At 42.4% G+C, this 19,935-nt stretch overlaps 3 protein-coding genes across 7 annotated transcripts in view; 2 read left to right on the top strand and 1 right to left on the bottom strand.

Moving 5' to 3' along the window:
• Positions 1 to 887: 887 nt before the first annotated feature.
• On the bottom strand, positions 888 to 15,434 carry BTF3L4 (basic transcription factor 3 like 4). Of its 5 annotated transcripts, XR_004498599.1 has the most exons (9): positions 15,303 to 15,434; positions 14,128 to 14,191; positions 13,175 to 13,288; positions 10,947 to 11,148; positions 9,676 to 9,735; positions 5,175 to 5,345; positions 3,909 to 4,079; positions 1,821 to 2,007; positions 888 to 1,087 (listed from the first exon to the last, which is right to left on the bottom strand). XR_004498599.1 is itself a non-coding variant. In XM_015635917.3 (6 exons), the coding sequence occupies exons 2-6, from the start codon at positions 14,179 to 14,181 to the stop codon at positions 8,767 to 8,769; spliced, it is 477 nt and encodes a 158-aa protein (XP_015491403.1). In that variant the 5' UTR covers positions 14,182 to 14,191; positions 15,303 to 15,433; the 3' UTR covers positions 7,153 to 8,766. The 5 variants fall into 5 exon arrangements, 2 of the variants coding, with proteins under 2 accessions (XP_033372420.1, XP_015491403.1); XR_004498601.1 differs by lacking the exon at positions 1,821 to 2,007; XR_004498600.1 differs by lacking the exon at positions 5,175 to 5,345.
• A 537-nt stretch (positions 15,435 to 15,971) lies between these two features.
• TXNDC12 (thioredoxin domain containing 12) overlaps positions 15,972 to 19,935 on the top strand; it is a 9,782-nt gene continuing 5,818 nt past the window's right edge. Inside the window, exons 1-2 of the mRNA XM_015635919.1 lie at positions 15,972 to 16,164; positions 18,267 to 18,327. Coding sequence (XP_015491405.1) covers positions 16,074 to 16,164; positions 18,267 to 18,327 — 152 coding nt within the window. The 5' untranslated portion in view covers positions 15,972 to 16,073. The remainder of the gene's footprint in view (positions 16,165 to 18,266; positions 18,328 to 19,935) is intronic.
• KTI12 (KTI12 chromatin associated homolog) overlaps positions 19,578 to 19,935 on the top strand; it is a 1,935-nt gene continuing 1,577 nt past the window's right edge. The window contains exon 1 of the mRNA XM_015635610.2: positions 19,578 to 19,931. Coding sequence (XP_015491096.1) covers positions 19,578 to 19,931 — 354 coding nt within the window. The remainder of the gene's footprint in view (positions 19,932 to 19,935) is intronic.

The raw sequence follows: 19,935 nt of genomic DNA, 5'->3' as shown, positions 1-19,935 counted from the left end.
CTTTGCCAGATGACAAACACCTCAATGCAACTTTCACAAAATGTTGATTATTAAACAATTTTATGTCTGCTTTAAAGGGAATATGTCTGGGATGGATCCTGTCCATCCATGTCCTCATGCTACGACATTGTTGCTGTTTCTGTGAGGAAGAAGCCCTGAGCTCTGTATCTGGACTTCACTGCCATTCCCAACTACTGAAAACCAGCTGACATTAATTTTACAATCCCCATGGAGGTATAAGGTAAAGGAATATCTATTATTCAGTGTTTTTACAGAGAACACTCTGACAAAGGAGTTCATGTCCAGCAAGGCCCATTACACAATACAAGGATGCAACATTAATGGAACATTGTGTTCTCCCCTGAGCATTTACCTTCCATGTTTGACAGGCAGTCCTTGGGGTCCAAGCATTAGCCCAGAAGTGGCTGGGATGGCATTGGCTCCAGCCCTTTCCCCTAATGGTGGGAAATACCCCATTGGTTGCAGTTGCATGAGCTTAGCAAATGCTTCACATACCAGCCTGTGTTGGCCTCCTTATTCACAGGAACATACTTAAAATTCCCATTTGCCAGGTCTCATGTTAGACATGGACTATGAGTCTAGAATTCTGCAGACATTGCAATGTGGCAAGGGGGATGAAACTGAAGATGATCTTTAATGTCCCCTCAATACCATCATGATTTCTTACAGATATTAAGTCATAAAAATTGAGTGAAAGGAACAATAGCGTCGCTATTTTTATGTAAAGAGCTCCTGACTAAATACGACCATTAATTATTCTAGGCAGGCATGCCCACTTCCCATTGGTTCATTTCTCTTTCACTAGTCCATATGAGGGGGGAAAAGACCCAAACAAACAACAACAACAAAATCTGAGACACACATGCTCCTCTTGATCATGTCATTTATTGAGTCAGCAGTGATGGCAAACAGAGAATCAATCGGTCTTACCGTCACAGGCAAATGCTACCATCAAATCCCATGGAAGTGTACACACACTCCTGCTTGTCCCATGAACTCCATGGCTTTACTGGAACCCTCCTGGTCTCCTGGAAATGGTTTGTCTTTGCAGCAGTGTGGCAACTCCCTGCTCGAGCAAAAGGACATTGCTTTACTGGGTGTAATTAAGCCTATAAAGAAAATCACCTTGGGCTTATTTATGCCTTGTTAAATCACACAATTGAGATTTTGTGGAGTGCTGTGAGTCAGACATTTGGGAAGGCCTCACCAGCTATTTCCTCAACATCTCAGTGAGAGATGTCTGTGTGTTGTTCATGTTTGTACCTCAGCAGTTTGATGAATGCTTTGAGTTTGCTAAAAAAGCCTGGTATCCCATGTTGAAGTGCCAGAACCCTTGCAAACAATTTTGACTACAGTACAGAATTAAGTAGGGCACAATAAATAACAGCACATACATCAAGAAGCTGCACTCCTGGGGGAGAGAGTGGGAAAGAAAAATGCTCTTTGGCATCTTTGACATCTTTTATTTTGCTTCCATCAAACCAGAGAGACATTCCAAGTATAAAACTTGCAAATGTTTCTGCTTTAACAGGATTACTTAAATGTGGCAGGAACAACTGTTAAAGCTTGTTTTTATTGTGCAAGCAGACCAATGCATGTAATTCCTCCTACAGCATTTTTTCATGGGGCTGCTTATGAGGGCAGGAGTAATTGGGGACAAGTATTTAATCACCCCTCTCTTATCTTGGCTTATCTAAGTGTTAAGATAAAAGGGCAAAAATTGAACCATGGCACTTCTCATACAAATTTTAACACAGATTAATGTCTCAGCAGAGAAACTAATAAAAAGAATTGCTCACCATATTTATTCAATGCAACTGAATTCTTGTTCTGGATAGTTACTACTTTCTTCTTTTCCAACAAATACTGGCCATCCTGAACCATAATGAACCTGAGGACCTGAGCAGTTTTGAAGTACCAGCACACTGTGATGGCAGTAGTCCTGTCAAATTCAGTAGTCCTGTTTCTCAGACAATACCACAACAGCTATAGAGAAAGGTAGATGACAAAACTGCAGTCACAAAGGCAAACACAATGGGTGTACATTCTTGACAATGCCACTGTGAGCCTTTCAAGAAATGGACGTGTAAGACACCTAAACCTTTTATTACAGTTTATTGCAAATCCATGAAGTGCTTGTGCAGATTAAAACCAGTAAGACTGTGTGCATTTTTCATGGAAGAATTTCCATCAGTTAAGATGCTAATGATGTTTGTCTGCTTGTAGCCAAAGAACAAGCAAGCTTGTTCAAAGAACTCACCAGGCTCCCAGTGATACAGACTGCACTATAAAAATCCTCTATGATTTACAAAATCGTCAGGATAGAACATGTATTCTACTAGAAACAATAGCTAGATTATCCCTTTAAATTTGACTATAGAATTAAAAGAAAAAAGAGTGTCTGGAATATTTTTATGGAAAACCTATTTCAAGGTTCTCAGGAGAACTGAGCTGGAAAAATCACCATGTAATGGGATCAACTATTACAATTTCAGGGCTGCAAGTGGCCAACATGATTTCTCAGTGCACACTGCCAATGAAAGCAATCCTGCATCTCAAAGGGCAGGAGAAGAGTTAAAGGCAATAATAGCCCTGTGTTCAAAAGTTAATCATTTACAACAACACCGAAATCATGCTGCTGAAAGGTGATATAGTAAAGACTAGAAAATAACACATCCTCTGTTTTCCAGAAGACTGACATCACTTTTGTGTCAAAATAGAAGGAAGTCTCAGCAAATTGCCCAAACATCCAGCAGGAGATCATGAGAAAACCCAGTGTCTTTCAAACTGTGGAAGCAGCCTGTGGGAAACTTAAGACACATAGGGGAAGAAATCCTTATTCAAAGTAAAAATTATTTTAGATTGCATTTGCATTCTTTCAGGAACATGCAAACATGCAAAATGTCACTAATTACAACTGTCAATCACAGAGCAGACCAAGTCTCCAGCAATAGAGCAAAGGTTTCAAAATGAACCAAGCAGGAATTTTGTTGCATTATTACTCCCTGGAGATTATAACAATGCTGTAAGCAAGCTAGGGTTATTTTCACTTTGACACCATGTGTTAGGAACCATTTGAAACCAGATCTTGTCAGAAAACTGGAAATTCCATATTAAATATCTCAGTCAGTAACTTTAAAAGTGATTTTCAGTGAACAAGAATTTGCAGCATGAAACATCGAAACTTCAGCAGCTTGCCCCAGTAACTCAGTGTTCACTTAGAAGGAGCCATGCAGAACTGGGAAGGCTGTGCAGCTGTGGAGCATTGGGGTGGCTGGGGCAGAGGGCAGCAAGGGCATGCTGGGCTCACATGGGGCAGCTCATCTGCCCATGGTGCAGGCAGAGTGAACTAGACAGAACCTCCCCTCCTTCACAATAAAAATTCCAGAAACAAACTGCAAGTTAGAGGAACTGATGACATCACTCAAGGCTTCAATATGGCCAACCCCTCCCTCCTCCCAAACTCTCTATGAGCCTGGCAGAAGCAGCACAAGCTGCCCTACAGTGTCTTGCCAAGCCCCAGCAGCAGCAGGGCTAAAAAGGCCAGTTCAGTCCAGCCTGTGAGGCTGCTCTGCTGCTGGCCATCCCCACGCAGCCTGCCTGCAAACACTTCCCTGTTAGGGGGTTAGCCTTTATCTCCCAGAAATTTGTCAAGCTCATTGGCAGGCAGTGAGGCAAAGGCAACAAAATGGGCTCCTGTAGCTTTGGAGCAAGCTGGTCCAGCTGACCTGAGGCATCAGCTTGGAAAAGCAAAGGAAGGAGAAGCCTTGCTCTGTTGGAAGCAGAAAAGCCAGAAATCAGTGAAAGCTTTTCAGGGAACTTCAGTCTTTTTGTGCAAAGGTCTGGCATCCTGCTGACATCTCCTGAGATTTTACATCTTCACTTACCTATGTCGAGCAATAATTTGCATTGCTTGGAAATTTCCAGCTTTGCACGTGGCCTCAAAATTAGATCTGCTGTTCTCAAAATGTTGTTTGTGCCACACCTCCCAACGTCTGTAGAGAGCTGGTCTCACAGCACTGGCTCTTCTTTGTCAGCTAAGTTGCATTAGACAGAATCTAAAAATACATTAAATACTTTCTAATATTACTTTTTGACATAAGCAGTTACTATAGCTGCAACAAGGATGTTGCAAGAAAGTGCATGAGGTTGCATAACGCCTTTTATTCAGCTGGGATATGTGGACTGAAAGGTCAAAAGGCTTTGGAATAGGGGTTTTTGTTTCAATGCCTGCCTTAGCATTCATACTTTAACAAAAATATCAAAAACAACTTCAGGAACTCAAATGAGCAGTTCATCTCCTTTTACTTCAAAAGGAGACAATTAATTTAGCTTAGCTACAAAAATCTACCTGCAATGCAAAATTCAAAGAGATGCTGCCTAATATGTGAGATAGTTGACAAAAAAGCAGCATCTGAGCAAGCTGGGGGTCTGTTAATTGAGAGGGAGTTTAACAGCACAGAGAACCCACCAAATACCATGTATTTATCACATAGAAGTAGCTTTTTTTATACCAATTGCACAGAGATGTAGCTCTCAAGAAACATCCAGTTTGGCATTCATTAATTTACAAAGCACATAGAGGAGACAGAGCAGTACTTCTGAAATAAAGGCAAACCAAGGCCCTGGAAGACGTACAAGTCCAGTTTTTCTTGTCCAGCAACAGTGGTGGATGTGAAATGAGAGCCCAAATAACCCTGCTCTAGATACCAACCCAAGCTTCCACCCAAACATACCAAGAAAACCAATTTTAGAATTAGTGTCTTTGCTTGCTCTCCAAATCCTTGACTGATACTGCAGCCCTCATGCTTCCGGATAAATCCAGTAAATTCTTCAGTGTCTGCAAACTGGTCTTTAGAAGGGAGGGATTAAAATAAAAAATTCTTTCTTGGGAAACCAGTTGAAGGTGAATAACCATTCCCTGCACTTGTGCTGTCACTTCTGTGAAGCTGCTATGGCTGCTGTTATGATGTGCTTCTCTTCTGCACCACTTCATTTGCTCAAGTACAAAACAGGGATCATTTAATTAGTGAAATCTGGATCCCCAGAATAAAGACTGCTCACTTTTTTTTTTTGTTGAACAAACCAGTATTGCCTTCAAATAATAAAAGCAGACTTATCTGAAGTGCTAGTGGAAGAATTCACTCACTCACCTTCACTTAAGGGGCAGCTTGCTCAGCCCTCTGTAAATTCCTACTGTCCAGAGCTGCATTGCTTCTGATTCCAAGGAACCTCAGGAGGATCCTTCCTCAGTAGAGGAATAAATTCATCTCTTTTAGATCTCTTAAGCTTTACTGTGGTTTTATGGCTTCGTCAGTTCCTTCCTGCTAACAGAAGTACACTGGTCAATCAACCACTGCTCGATAATGAAATCAGCTGTAAGACCTCCAGGGCTCATTTTGTACACACCAAATCCGAAACATTAATTGTGAAGATCCTGTCAGAAGGGAGCTCATAGCAACTCCTAGTTCCCATGGAAAGTTGACAGATATGAGCAAGTTATCAACATATTTCCACAGCAGTTCTAAATTCATCTTTATCATTCCTGTGCACTCTTCAAATATTGCTACATAACAAAAGCTAAATATAAAAAATCCAAGGTCTGTATTGTGCATTAAATGTCCTTTTTATATTAACTCCTTCCACCCTACAAACACTCCCAGCTGTAAATTCACTTTGTTCTTCAGCTCCACATGGGAAATCCACACACCCGTCCCCAAGCCTCCAGCACCACTGCCTGCACCGTAATCTCAGCATCCATCACACACAAGCATTTCTTTTTCTTAGAGAAAACTATGAAACAATTGCAGGTTTTTACAGACTTCTCTCCTGCCTCACAGGAGCCAGCCAGACCCAGGTCTCCCAGCCATAACCTAGGGAACTACACAAATACACCAGCAGCCATGGTAGGAAGCTCAGTGTTTGCTGTCTCACACATTTGCAAATTCTTTGATAGCCACTGTTTGAGCTTTGACTCCCTCACATACAATCCAGGAGATGTTTCATTTCCTTTCTTCTCCATCTTCCTACTTCGCAATCACTCCTAAGTTAACATGTCAGCAGCATTACCAGTATCTTTAATATGTCAGCAGAGTTAAGTAGTGAGCAAGTAAGCCCGAGGGCTTCAGAAGTATGGTGGTTATCACGCTTCAAGCCAAGCAAAGAACTTAGTGCTCCCTCTTATGAAAGGGGTTTTTATTTACCAATGCTCCCCAAAACTATTTTTAGTAACCTTGCATTTCCATCCGCATGTAAAAACACTGTTTGTGTTATACCATGAATAAATACAAAAGAAAAAGAGCTTTTCCCACAACAGCCTCGATGGGCTACTTTTAATTAAAATCAGTTTAATGATTGATAAGCTCTAGTATTTCCAGCAGCAAATCATAAGTGGTTGACTGTTTCCAGAGACAGTGAAAAAACTGAAGATAATGTAACTACATAAGCTAGCACAGTTAGTTGGTTTACTGGTTATCAACATAGGAAAAATTTGAGGGTTTAACATGTTAATTCATGAGCAAAAACTATTCAGTATTTTGTAAGAATCAGAAAGTTCAGCTATATAAACTTATTGGAATCATTGTTTCCAAGGCTTACTTTTAGTCTCTCACAGAATTACTTCTGACATGCTTCCTACATCAGAATGAACTAGCAGGAATTTTCAGTTTCTGATTAGTATTTAGGAACAGGATGTCCCATATATTCAACTCCATACAGTTGCTACTTAAAAAGGTTCTTCACTTGTGCCTCTTAAGCAAACAGAGGAACACTGCAAATACCTGTGACCTCATGTCCTTCCTTTGCTCCCTGGGCTCACAGAGGCAGCAGAAGGCAATTCCATGTGTGCCTGAGCACACACTTGTGGCAACATCTCCTCCTTAGAAACAGAACAAATCATCTACAGCTGATCAGCCATAAAAGAAACCAAAGTTTCGTTCAACACCATAGAGAAAATAGGAGGGAGTATAGGGAGTGTGAAATCCTAGAGCTCTAATGGGACCCCCCCTAGCCCTGCATGTCTTCCTTGGTCACTGTCACCAAGAATGCAGTGCTGCCTCAAACAGCTGCTGCATCCACCTGCTTTCCTCAGCCAGTGCTGGTGGGAGGAGCAGACAACACACAGGAGGAGCATTTCCCCTTTTGTACTGTTATTTTATTTTGTAGTAAGATCCACGTAGTATATAAAATATAACAGGAAAAACTGAACAAAGCCTAGAAAATGAACCGAGGAGTTCAGCTGATGAACCACTACAGCTCTACTTCCATGGGTTCATGAAGTCTCCAGAACTCATGGACTATTTGCTTGTTCTATTACAGTTCTCTAGCATATGAGCCTACACCAAAAGCTGATATGTTCCAATTAAGCCATAGTTAAGTGACAGATGTAGAGAAAAAAAAAACAAAGTGGCTTTTGTAAGCCACAGCTGCCCTTGACAGAGGTTACAATGTCTAACTATACTTTAATGCACATTACATCAAGAATCTTGAAAGAGCCTCTGAGAAAACGGCTTCACATTAAGCATTTCAAAGAAAGGTCATAAATACTGCACTGTACCAACGGTACCTCCCAATGTCCTCCTTATGCCTGAGGAGCACTTGTGTTTTGTAAGAAGCTACTACATAGATGACACCAAACCTAGAGGTAGGTTATAGGCCAAGGTAAGTTACAGGCAAAAAAAAAAACACAACAAAAAAACCACCAAAATAAGAAAAAAAATATCCCTTTAGAGCTAGTCACTGCACAGACTGCCCAGCAGGAAGCAAGGCAAAGTGTCAACAACTCTTTTCTCCCACCCTAAACATTGCTCACACAGTGCATTTAGTTCCTAGTGCCCTAAGAATGAAAGTGGATCATCAGCTGCTAGTAAATGCAGTCATGCCAAGAGAACAGCTTGAAGTTATTCAAGCAAAAACTTGTTACTGTGCAAAACTGGTGCACTGGACTGTTACCAACCAGACCTCCAAGCTTAGGAAGTGACCCCACAGTAGAGAACCAAGGTGGTTTTCTTTTGACTGGGAAATACTTTAGTAACCAACATGAGAACATACTGCTAAGCCTACATGGAAGGAGTCAAATACCAGCTTGTATCAAAACTTTAGAGACCAAAAAACAAAGCAAAACCAAAACAAAATGAAAAAGGTTTTAAAAAGCACACTTTGATGAGACCAAGTTTTTAAAAAGTTACTGTACCAAACAAGCTGCTAAAACAGCTCATCTCCCCTAATATCTGGGATCAACACAATGTTGATAAAAAATGTGTACACTGAGAAACACACCTGAAAGTACAATAATTACAGCAAATTAACCCCAAGTTTTAATGGTGTAATGCCTTCAGGTCACAAAATGTGGACAAAATGTTAATCTTAACTCCCTCTGTACACTATTTGGTGATAATCAAAGTAACAATGCTGAAGATTCATTTTATTTCTATTTCCAAAGGAAAAGGGTAGATGGTTAAATATGTTTCCAATTTGTTCTCCACTATACGTACACCCACACACATACACACATACCCCTCAAACTGCACTGACATTTCTTTTTGACCAAAAGAGTAGATCCTGGGAGTAAGTGCAAAATGCAAAATCAACTGACAGAAAATGCTGAACAAACAGCATCATAAAAATACAAAATATTTATATTACTGAACTATTAACAGATGATGTTCTCTGTTTCTTTAAAACTTTGGAACCACATAGCTGATTTCTTAAATCTAGTCCATGCCAGCTTCCAGAACTATTAATGTTTTAGTTAGCTTCATTCTTTGATGCTTCATCAAAATTTTCTACGAGATCTGAAAAAGATGAAGATATTTAATACAGTAATGCCCAGTAAGATTACCTTTTTAAGTTTAATGAAAATGAATATAATTACAGGAAAGGTTAAGTAGTACTTAATTACACTTAGGGAAACTATTTCTTTATGGGCAGATTTCAAGGGGCTTAGAAAATACTGTTTAAACATAGACAAAGAACTGGAAATGCAGAAACACTCCAACAGTGAAAATTCTAACATTAAGTGATTAAGAGCTGATTTTCAAAGGTGCTCTACTAGCTTCAGTTGAGTTTTGAGCATCAGCATTCTTTAAAGAATGCCTGACATTTTAGGGAATTGAACTTTATGCAAGGCCACAAAAAAATAAGCCAGTGCCAAGGCACAAGGAATTGAATCTCTGGTCCACACATATGTTGCTTTAGCTAACACACCATCCCGAAGGATACAGTGGAATGTGTGTATTGACAAAACAGTTATTCACTGACAATTAAAATACTTATCATAATTACTTCCAGACACTGACATAAGCCTGTTTTCTTCTGCTACAGAAATAAAAATTCCCACTCTGGACCCTGATATTAAAACAATCTGATAACTATGCCAATTATGTGATTTTGCAGTCTTAAAACCTCCATTTGGTTATTTAGATACCTGTTTGACCTCACTGAAATTATTTTAACCTAGTTTCACTCAATAATTAAAGTAGTTGCACAAGGTAATCCCTTTTTCAAAAACTGGAATCCCAAGTTGTGTTTTAATGCCCTCCTATATAAGATTCCCTTAGCAAGTGAGGAGTATAATCACATCAAAAGCTACACATTTAAATGAATGAATCAAAATATTTATATATTAAGTGGACCTAAAAGTGTGTCTGTGCCTACCTGGGACATCATCATCTTCTTCATCAATATCTTCAGATTTTGGTGCTTTACTATCCAACACTATAAAAAGAAATTTGGTGCTGAGTTCTTGTGATACACATTCAGGGACACTCACACAACAAAAAAACCATACATGTGAAAAAAGCCAGCATTTCCCCAATCCCCAATAGTGACAACACACACAAATGACCACGTACAGAGAGTTAACAGCATGACCAAAAGGTGACTTTGGGGACATTCTGACAGCAAAGCATCAGCAGAGCCATTTTCAGATTCTATGGGGTATTCATAGGGCTTGCAAAAGATCAAATGATACAGAGAACCCCCAGCATGGCTTGATCTTCAAAGTGAAGTCAGGTGTTTCAATGCAACAGTAATACAGCATCCACCAGTGACCAACATATCATATGATTCTAATATGCTTATGATGATCCATCTCTCTAAATTTTAGAAGTATTTTACAAGTTACTAAAGGAGAAAAACCCTTTACTTTCACTTTAACTCTGAACATGAATGTTGGAGAAATTAAAACTGATTTAAAAGGAGTAAGTATTTGTTGAAAACATTAGAACAGGTGATGTATATTCCATTCCAAACACAGAAAACTGCAACACATCCAACTACAGTAATCTTAATGGCCATAGCAGTCTGAACTGGAACTGTACCTAATCTTAATTTTTTAACTGTAAAATTACAGTGTAGTAGTTATACCACATACACCCCTTCACCCATGCTCCCACGCTTTTAATAGAAAAAGAATCACATGCATAACTGTGATTTGGATTTTTTTTTAGTTTTCCATTAAAACTTTGATTTTAAACTAGTTTTTTGAAGTCTTGGTTGAATTCTGTAGTGAACTGTAAAACAAAAGAATGTATTTCTTTGTCTATAACTGCAATAGAAATATGTTTTGTATGAACAAAGAAAACAGAATAGATTTCCTGACAAAAATAACTGGTTGAGTTTTTCAAAGTTAAAACATGAACTTGCTTTCCCCTAAGCATTCTGCCATACACAGTTGTACACCTGCTATGACAGCATGCCAGACTTATCTATTTCTTTTAAATCAGGACCTGCCTATGTAATCTTGAATCAACAAAGATAAAAAGAAACTTCTTCCCCCACCCTCTACTTCCACAACAGTGGCAAATAAATAAAAGCACACACACTTCTGACTTTTTAAGTCGCATGCTGTTGTTAAATTTGGGTTAAAACTTTTAGTACTTTGTATGTCCTTTAAGTCAGCTATGAAAGATTCCAAAAAGACCTACCTTGTCTTGGGAATTGTTCAGCTAACTTCCTGAGACTTGTTAAGCTGTCAGCACCAAGCTGGCTTAAGATGCCTGGAAGCATTTCTGTGATCGGTTTAGCCTCTGCATGACCAGTAATTGCAAAGGTGTTGGCAGAGAGGGAAGCTTGAACCTTGGGGTTGTTGAAGTGAATAACTGTTCCATCGTCTTTTATCATGTTCACCTGTTTAAATACATTAGTAACACTTAGCAAAGTGTTGCAGTATCTTGTTATCAAGCATAATAACTAAAATCTAGATTTGAAATATTAACAGGTACAGAACTAGCACTCCTCCTAAAGGACAATATAATCATGATAAAAGCACACAGAATTAACACCATCTAAAGTGGAAGCTCCAACAGCAGCACCTTGCCACATCAGGTTAAGCCCCTGCCTTTCACAGGTATCTGTGTCACCCACCAGGAAAACGCTCCTGCTTCTGCCCAGCTGGCAAAGGCCCAGGACTCACATGGCTCAAGGCAGGGATGCACACACAGCACTGGGGGATTATGTACCAACTGCACTAGAACACACTTCCAATACCTCCCCAATAATTCCACAAGGGCTCTTAAGATCAAGGATACCAAACAGTGATCCTGCTTTCTTCCTCTTCCCCAGCCTTCTGAATCACCAAGAATTCTATTTTACAGCCAGTGTAGAGACCTGCTTCAGAAAGTTGAAAAACTTTTTCTTCTGGGCATGTCTAAACTATTACATGAAAAATAATTCTGTCTGACTGTAGGAATAGAGTTCTACCCATCCGACAAACAGTGGTATTAAACTTATGTGAAAAAATTATTAAGCAATGTTTTTAAGTTACAGGGAGAAAAGAGGGATTCAGAACTAAAGATGACATCTAAAATACAAAAACATCTAAATTCTCAATCCTCACACAGCAGCAGAGTTCCAAATATGTTTTGAGCAGGAAATCCAGGTGTGCTGTTCCTGCAAAACTAAGCAATGTCCTGTCTTTTGCCCATGGGAAAATGGTAAAGGCTTCAAGCACAGTCATCCTGTTACTTAAAAGGCTCTTTCAAAATGACACAAATGTGTTACTCATGCTTGACTCAACATTCTCCTATCTGCACGAAGCTTACCAAGGTCAACTTGCGTTCACTTGAATAAAACATTCCACAATTATGTCTCTTGCTATCAAGGTAGAAACATTTTGCATCATCTTCCTACACGGTGAGATATTTAAAATCCTTAATAACTGTATCTGAATAAAGTTCCTGTGCTCTATGCAGAAAAAAACCCCTGAACATACACTAAGAACCATGTCTTTCTATAATTCATATAGCTCTGCATATTTGTAGTAAGCTTAAGAAAACAGACAAACTGAACTGTTTCTGTAACAGAGGTCTGAAAACTTACAGGTAAACCACACCAAATCTGCATCTGCCTTTGGAAGGGAGGAATGCACTTAGTGACTTCTGCATGCACCTTGCAATCCTGCTTCAATTAATTTAGTCACAGATTAAATATTGCATTTCTTTAACCAGTAGTACAAGTACTACAGCAATGCTGCATTCACAATGGAGGAACCTCCTCCCATGTGAGAGGGTCACTCTCTACACTGTTATGGAAAACATGTTTTATTAATACATGTAAATTAGAGGTATTCAAGGAACATCTGAAACCTTGACATTCCCACTTACATTAACACAGAAGCTGCTTCTTTAGAGTCTCTGCAGTGTTTTAAAAATCATCTCCTGTAACTACTGCAAACAATTCCAGCAATTTTTATATAGTAAAATGTCCTAATTTTGATAACACTGACTCAAGTTCTTACTCAAGGTGTTTCTAAACTTTCCTTCATATTCTGCACCACAGTTGCTCTAGATGTGCCTGCACAATCTGTGTACATTTACTGCTCTTTAGAGCAGGTAATCAAGTTCATAAAAGTCAGGAATGAAGAGAAGTTTTGTTCTGCAATGAATTAAAGACACACACACACATACACAGAGCTTACTACTCCACTACACACTGCTTGGCCAGCAGACCCTTCACCCTTCCTTCTCCAGGTTCACATTCATGCCAATGAGACAATCATACATCAAACAACTTTACCCCTCAGTATCCAAATCTTCATGGTTTTGCTTGGAAGATAAAACTGTTTTCAAAACCAAAAGCAAGCCCCACCACACCACCACCAAAATAAGGGAGTGAATTTAATTTCAAACAGGAAACACTTATTTTTTCACTATACCTCTTCAATGCCAGCAATGTTATTTACTGCCAGTTTTTTGAGGGAGCTCTGAAGTTTTTTGTCATCAGCTGTAGCTGTTCTGTGCACCACCTTCTTCTTTCTGCGAGCTGTACCCTGGGAAGAATCAAGAGACAACAGTCAGCTCTGTTCAAAATCTCTCCACACTAACTGCAAAAGTCAGACCACAGTCTGAGCAACATCTTTCAAGTTATAAGGCACTTCTGTAGACAAAATTGCTTCTCAGCTTATTTCTCTTTACCTATTAGCTTTGGCCATCATTCCCAATTCTAATTTTTTTCTTAAGTATAAAAGACCAAAGAAATACCAAACAGCAGCATATTTTTCCTTCCACTAACCCAGACTACAAAAGTGTTACTTAATATTAAGCAACACATAACAAAGTTTTCCCAAGACATCTTTTTCCAAAACAAAGCACAAGTACAGTGATTTAAATGGTCCCACTTTGGCAGCCAAGTCATTAATACTTTCAGAGTGTTCCACAGAGAGCAATTTTGGGATTCCTGCTTTGCAAACTTTTGTACAATCATCCCTATGACAGGGGATAAGCACCCACACTGAACAAACTACATGCCTTTTTATTGGTCATATTAATTACCCACTAGCTCAAAGAAAAGAAACAGCTCAGTGCACAGCCAGTATGTGAAGCAGGCACAAAGAAGAAAATCCCCAACAGGGAGACCCAAAAGGCAGAACAGGTGAGCTTAGCTGGAGCTTTCACAGGTCACAACAAGTCACTGAATTAAAACAATGCTTGCACACCAGAAACTGCTCATGCAGCAGTTGCAAACTGAAAGAAACTTGCATTTCAGGTAGCTGCACTATAGGCCAGATCACACAAAACCTGTATTGGTCAAGCCTGAGAATAATTTTTTTCTTCCCTTTCCATGAACTTCAGCTTATGTTTTCAAAAGCATCTCTGCTGGTTTTCTTACCTTTCCTCCTATTCGGACCTGTGCTTGAAGCTTGGCCAGTTTTTCTTGGTTCATAGTGCTACGTCTAAAGAGCAAGAACAAGTTCAACTTAACCATCAAAACAGTAACAAAAAAAGGTCACCGTCCATTTTAAGAGTACTCACAATTGCAGTGAGTTTCTCAAACTTCTAGAACATCACCCAAAACAGTATGTCAAACACACAAACAGAGCTTTAAAGCCACACCACCTAAGCGACCCATAGTGGTCCTGCAGTAGGAAGGACCCGCATTTAGCTGAAGTGTTTGTGCTACGATGAGGCAACTCGACAGGATATTTCATTCTGCATCAGGCCGAGGTACTCATTTCCACAATACCAGTTTACTGCTGCAACTATTGAACTGCATTACTCACTCCAACCAGACCCAAACCAGCACATACAAGACAACTGGGTCTGGGAAAACACACTTATCTTTACGAGAGCCCAGGGACAGATTAATCACTAAACTACTTGGAATAGCATTCATATAATGAATCCATGATACTTATGACTAATAAGTGACATCCAAACCCTGTGAAGTTTGTGGATGGACATATTTGCTACATGAACTTCTGGCAGCTCTTCATCCAAAACAGTGACTGGCAAGTTAGTCCAGTGCTTCTCCCACGGGTCAGGTGCGACCTTTAAAGGCTGAAAGCCCTGAAAATCCTAATGGGTAAAAAAACGCCTCAAGGTTTCCAGCAAAAGGAATACGTTTCACTGCTCTGCCCCAGCAAGTTATCAGTGATCCCCGGAATGATGGGGAAGTCTCCGCATGTGCTTTGTGCCGGGAACGACCGGGAGAAGAGCGGGAGCGAGGCAGGGATCGGAGCACGGAGGGACCCCGCGGGGCGGCGGGAGAAGGGGCTCAGGGTGGCTCGCTGGGTAGCCCCAGAGCACGGAGAACGGAAGGGGAACACGGCTCATCCCCCGAGATCCCGTGTACCCGCGGCCCCACGGGACAGCCGCGGCCCCGCGAACCAGGGCAGCCCCCGCACAAGGGGGTCGCTCGCTCGGCCTCTCCTCGGGGAACGGCCCAGCACAACCCAAGGGGATAGGACCGAGCTGCCGCGGCGCCCCGCCCGCGTCAGGTCAGCGGGGACGCGGCGCTACCAGGACACGGAGACACCGGGACACGGGAACAGAGGACCCCCTCACCTGAGCGCGGCGGAGCCCCCGCTGCCAACACGCGGCGAGAACAAGATGGCGGCCGAAGAAGGAAAGAGAGGCGCACAGAGAAAGGAAGCGCCGCGCCACGTGACAGCGCCAACCCGCCCGCGGATTGGCGATCCCGCCCACTTCATTTACATAGAGGTGGAACGTACGCGCAAGGTCTCCTGGGAGTTGTAGTCTCCGAGGAGACTGCCCGGGGCAGGCAGCGGTGCCCTGTGGCCTAAATTCGGGATGCGGCGCTTCCAAACGCGTTACCACTCGCTCTGTCCCCCTTAGTGAACCCTCCCTCACACGATGCGCTTGCGGTCAGTTTTGCCTTCCCGACACCTGGGCAACTCCGGAGAGCAGTGGACAAGGGGGTTTATTTGGGAAGGAGAAAATAAATCCGGAACTACCCCGCTCCCACCGCTGCCTGCTCCTGTCGGGATAACGCTGGGGTTTGCCCAGGGGGAGTAACCAGGGCTCTGGGGCTCCGGTGCGATGACCCCTGCCCCGGGGGTCCCGGCTCCCTGTAAGAAGCTGAGCTCATGCCGAGCTCCCACACCGCTCCCGCCCGGTGCCTCCCCCGGCACCCCCGGGCCGAGCCGTGAGGGCGGCGCACCGCCCACATCCGCCACACATCACTTCCTGGGCTTTAAAAAACGGGATTAAAAAAAAAAAAAAAAAAAAAAAAAAAAAAAGCCAAGCTAAGCGGGTCCTGTCTTGTCCGGAGGTTCGGGGCCGTACCCGGGTACTGCCGCTGCCCGCGCCAACACCATGAAGGCTCAGCCCGTGGCAGCCTCCGTCCTCTGCCTGTGCCTGGTGCTGGCGGCCTGCGCCGCCTCCGCCGCGGGAGGGCTCGGAAAGGGTCAGACAAACGCTTTCTTCGGGCTTTCCCCAACTTCTGTCCCCACTCGGGCTGGGTCCGGTCCCCTCAGCCCGCGGGGGCCGCCGGGCGGGGGCAGAGAGCGCAGCTTCGGGGTCCGGAGGTGTGGGAGGGCTTTGCGGGGTTTCCGCCGTCTTGGTTCGGTTCTGCTGAAGCCCTTCCGAGGGGCTCCGCGGAGCCCGGGGGGAGCAGCCCCTCGGTGCCCCCGTACCGAGTGCCCCGTGCCTGCCCGGGCTCCTGGCAGGAGATGAATGGCCTTTCCCTTGCTCTTCGTGACCGCTCCTCATCTCGCTCTTGGCTTGCCCAGGCTCCTGCTCTAATTACCGTGTCTAATAGCCCGGGTCACCTGGGGCCTGAGCTTCACCCCAGGTGGTGGCTTTGCCGTAGAGGTAAATCTCCTCCTCAAGGCTGGTTGTAACAAATTTCATCAATGACAGCAAAGCCGTGGTGTGGATCCCAGCCAGCCATTCACCTTTTAATTCCCCAGATGACTTTCATTCAAAAGATACACTCTATAATGTGTTGGGCAATGCTTTTAAAAACACACTGAAGCTCACCACAATGTGGAGTTTGTTTTAAATATAGAAAAGCTTTTGAAAAGTGTTTCCCAGCTAGAACAACAGAAGGTTTTCCCTGCTTTAACGTTGTGGCTTTTGACTGAAATAGCTGACGTGTCAATATTCTGGGTAAACGTGACACGTACTAATCCAGCTAGGTTTTGCTCTGGGATGTTTAGTTTGTACAAAGGCTGCCTCAGCAGCTGCTCTTTGGGTGTGAGGGGACAGGGAGGAGGCTTCCCCATCCTGCTGTGAGCTCATCTGTTTGATGTGTTGCATCACTAATGTTCACAGTTGCTCATATCAGCAGAGATCAGGTAACACAAACACTGTGCCATTGTCCTTGATGCCTTAAGTTTTTATATTTTTCATATTCTGGGGTGCCTAGGTGTGTAGTTTTAAGTTTCATATTAAGTGTTAGTGAGCTCTCTTCACAGAGTAGATAGACAAAATAATTCCTTTTGTAGCTTTTCTAGCTTGCCTTCCAGATGCTGAACTGAGGCATCCCAAAGATTTGCTAATGCTGGAACAAGCTTTCTCCAGCTTCTTTGCCTGTGTTGTCTACTGGAGACAATGTCCACTTTCCCCTGTGTCAGCACTGGGGCAGTCTATGGCCCCTGATCTCTGTGTAGCTCCTGAAATCTGCTCCCCTCAGCACCTTGGGCACAGCAGGTTCCTGACTAATCCGAACCCTTAGGGATGGGAAGGGGCAAGGCTCATGTTTGGCCATCCAGCACAGTAATTGTTAATTACTGGAACCAAGACCTCTGAGGAGGTATTCCAAGAGAGTTCCTCTTTGTACCTCCTGGATCTCCTTCAGCTAAGCTCTCCAGGTGGCTTTTGGCAACATGCTGTGTTGGCTACTAAAGAAACCCAAGCCTGGCAGTCCTGCTTTGCAGCTGTTAAACGTACACTGACTCACTCTTAAGTCAATTGACATTACAGGACTTGTTATCTGGATGCCAGATAAAATATTTCCTGCTTCATTCGGTCACTGTAACACTCAAAAATCTGTGTAATGGTGTTCTTTCTTGCTCTTCCATTATATTATCATCAGCAGGAATACTCAGCATAATAGCTTTAGAGCAATTAGTGATCATTTGTTGGCCTAGAATTTTTTAAGTTTCAGTTTAGTTCACCTTCAGTGGGATTTAGGAATTGAAATGCTGACATGTTTAATTTGTCATTCATCAGATAATAAATGTTCACAGATTAAAAAAGAACAGAGAATAATCAGAAGGCACTTCAATTTTAATATCTGTTTTGGGGATTTTACTGTCATTTACATATATATATATAGAAATATTCATGACTATGGTATGTTTTTGTTAATTAATTTCAGTGGGATTCCTCATATGACTGTGTGGGCTGTAAGTATTTGCAGAAGTCTCTCCAGAAGTGGGGCTATAGTTGGCTTTAGAAAAGTAATATAAAATGAGTTGAAAATACTTTCGAGGGTTGGACTGTTTTCCTCTGCTAGCTGACATGTTAAATTATGCAGCATTTATAAACCCTTCTCTCTGGCAGGTTTTGGAGATCATATTCATTGGAGAACACTAGAAGATGGGAAGAAAGAGGCAGCAGCCAGGTATGTTTGTTAGTTTCAAATACAGAAATGTGTTTTCAGAAGCATTCACAGACATTCTATCTCAGCCATAAATTTAACCACAGAAAAGAGTCTCTATTAACAAAAATGAGGGTGGTTTAGGAGACTCTTCAGATCCCTACAGCTTATTGGACAGAAAATACAAATTTTTTTGTTAACTTTGCTAAGACACCACATAGGTTTAGTCACTGCAGTCTAATTAAATGATTAATTAGACTAGAATGTCTTTGAAACAAGAAAGTAATTATTAATCACAGTAAAGAAAGATGTGTTTCTCAAACACACAAATGAAAGTGTAAGTGGTGCTCAATGCCCTTAAACTCAGCAGTGCTAAGAGCTTCCCTAAAATTCCATTTGCCTGTATAGATGAGGTATTTTGTTTCCATCTACAGCAAAAATCAGGAAGTTTCAAACTGTAGTGAACTGTCAGAACCTGGTCTGGGATAAGCTTAAATTCTGAAAAGAACACTGTCTCTATGAAAAATGGCATCTTAATATTTTATTTTCTCAGAGTTTCTTCTGCTTCTTGTTAAAATGCAAGAAGGAGAATGGCATGCTTAAAAATTCTACTTGTATTTTAACCTCATAACCTAGATCTGACAATGCTGACATGAGCAGAAATTGCTCATGCCTTCCAGGTTTGCCATTTAATTTAGCTCTGCTCTCAAACAGATCCATCTGGCAAGTTCTGCACTCCAGTGCAGACATTGAATTAACCCAGATGGTACACTTCAGAAGTCTTACAAGTTTTTATAACTTGATAATTTAGCATTTTGGAAAAATAAAAAAAAATAAAATAAAAAAAATTATTTCAGTATTTAGTTATAATTGTAGCATTGCTTTGCAAAGCAGCAGAGGAAGCTTTAAAATGAGACAGAGGAGGGCGGGAGGGATGGCAAGCCCTGAGCTCTCAGGTTTAGGCAGGATTAGTGTTCCTGTTCAAAAAGGAGCAAGGGATGGGATGGGTGTGAACCACACTGTCCTTTCATTGCTGATGCACAGATCTGCTCGCTGATACGAGCTCGGCAGCATTTGAGTGTTATTGAAATGGGAGAAACTACTAGTAGCAAAGAAAATATAAACCTAAAAAGTACAATTTTTTTCCGAAGTCTGACCATAAATAAGGAGATGAAAAATTACACCAAATAATCTGGGATGTAACGAGTGAGATGCAGCAGAGCCAGTGGTCTAGGAAGTTTCAAACCTTCGATTTCAATTCTGTAACTTGCACGATGTCGTGGGATCCTGGGGACTTTCCGGTTTTAAGTTCCCTGCGGGCGAGGGCGCGGTCCCTTCGTACCAACAACTGCTGCGATGGCGTTTTTAAGCGGGACGCATCGCAGGACGATGTCGCGGTGCCAGAGCCGTGCTGGGGCGCAGCGATTCTCTGCGCCCGTGGGGAGGAGGAGCGCGCCGGGGCTGCGCGGGGCCGGCCGTGCGGGCCCGTCCCGGGCGGGGGCCGGGGCGAGCTCTGGGTGTGTGTGACCGGCGGAAGCAGTCGCTCCACGTCCGGGTCGGGTGGCGCTGGCGGGGCGATGCCGCTGGTGGTGGTGTGCGGGCGGCCGGGCAGCGGCAAGAGCCGGCGGGCGG

This window comes from Parus major, chromosome 8 (assembly GCF_001522545.3).
Source record: "Parus major isolate Abel chromosome 8, Parus_major1.1, whole genome shotgun sequence".
NCBI lineage: Eukaryota > Metazoa > Chordata > Aves > Passeriformes > Paridae > Parus > Parus major.
Note: the sequence above shows the minus strand (reverse complement) of the source record. Positions and strands in the feature narration are given on the sequence as shown.

Bases quoted from the DNA above. Each gene is read 5' to 3' on its own strand.
- BTF3L4 (XM_033516529.1), bottom strand. From the start codon at position 14,181: ATGAACCAAGAAAAACTGGCCAAGCTTCAAGCACAGGTCCGAATAGGA. The intron at 13,289-14,127 runs GTAAGAAAACCA...GATTCTTCCCAG, and splicing joins AGGTCCGAATAGGAGGAAAG to GGTACAGCTCGCAGAAAGAA. The intron at 11,149-13,174 runs GTATAGTGAAAA...GTATTTAAACAG, and splicing joins ACATTGCTGGCATTGAAGAG to GTGAACATGATAAAAGACGA.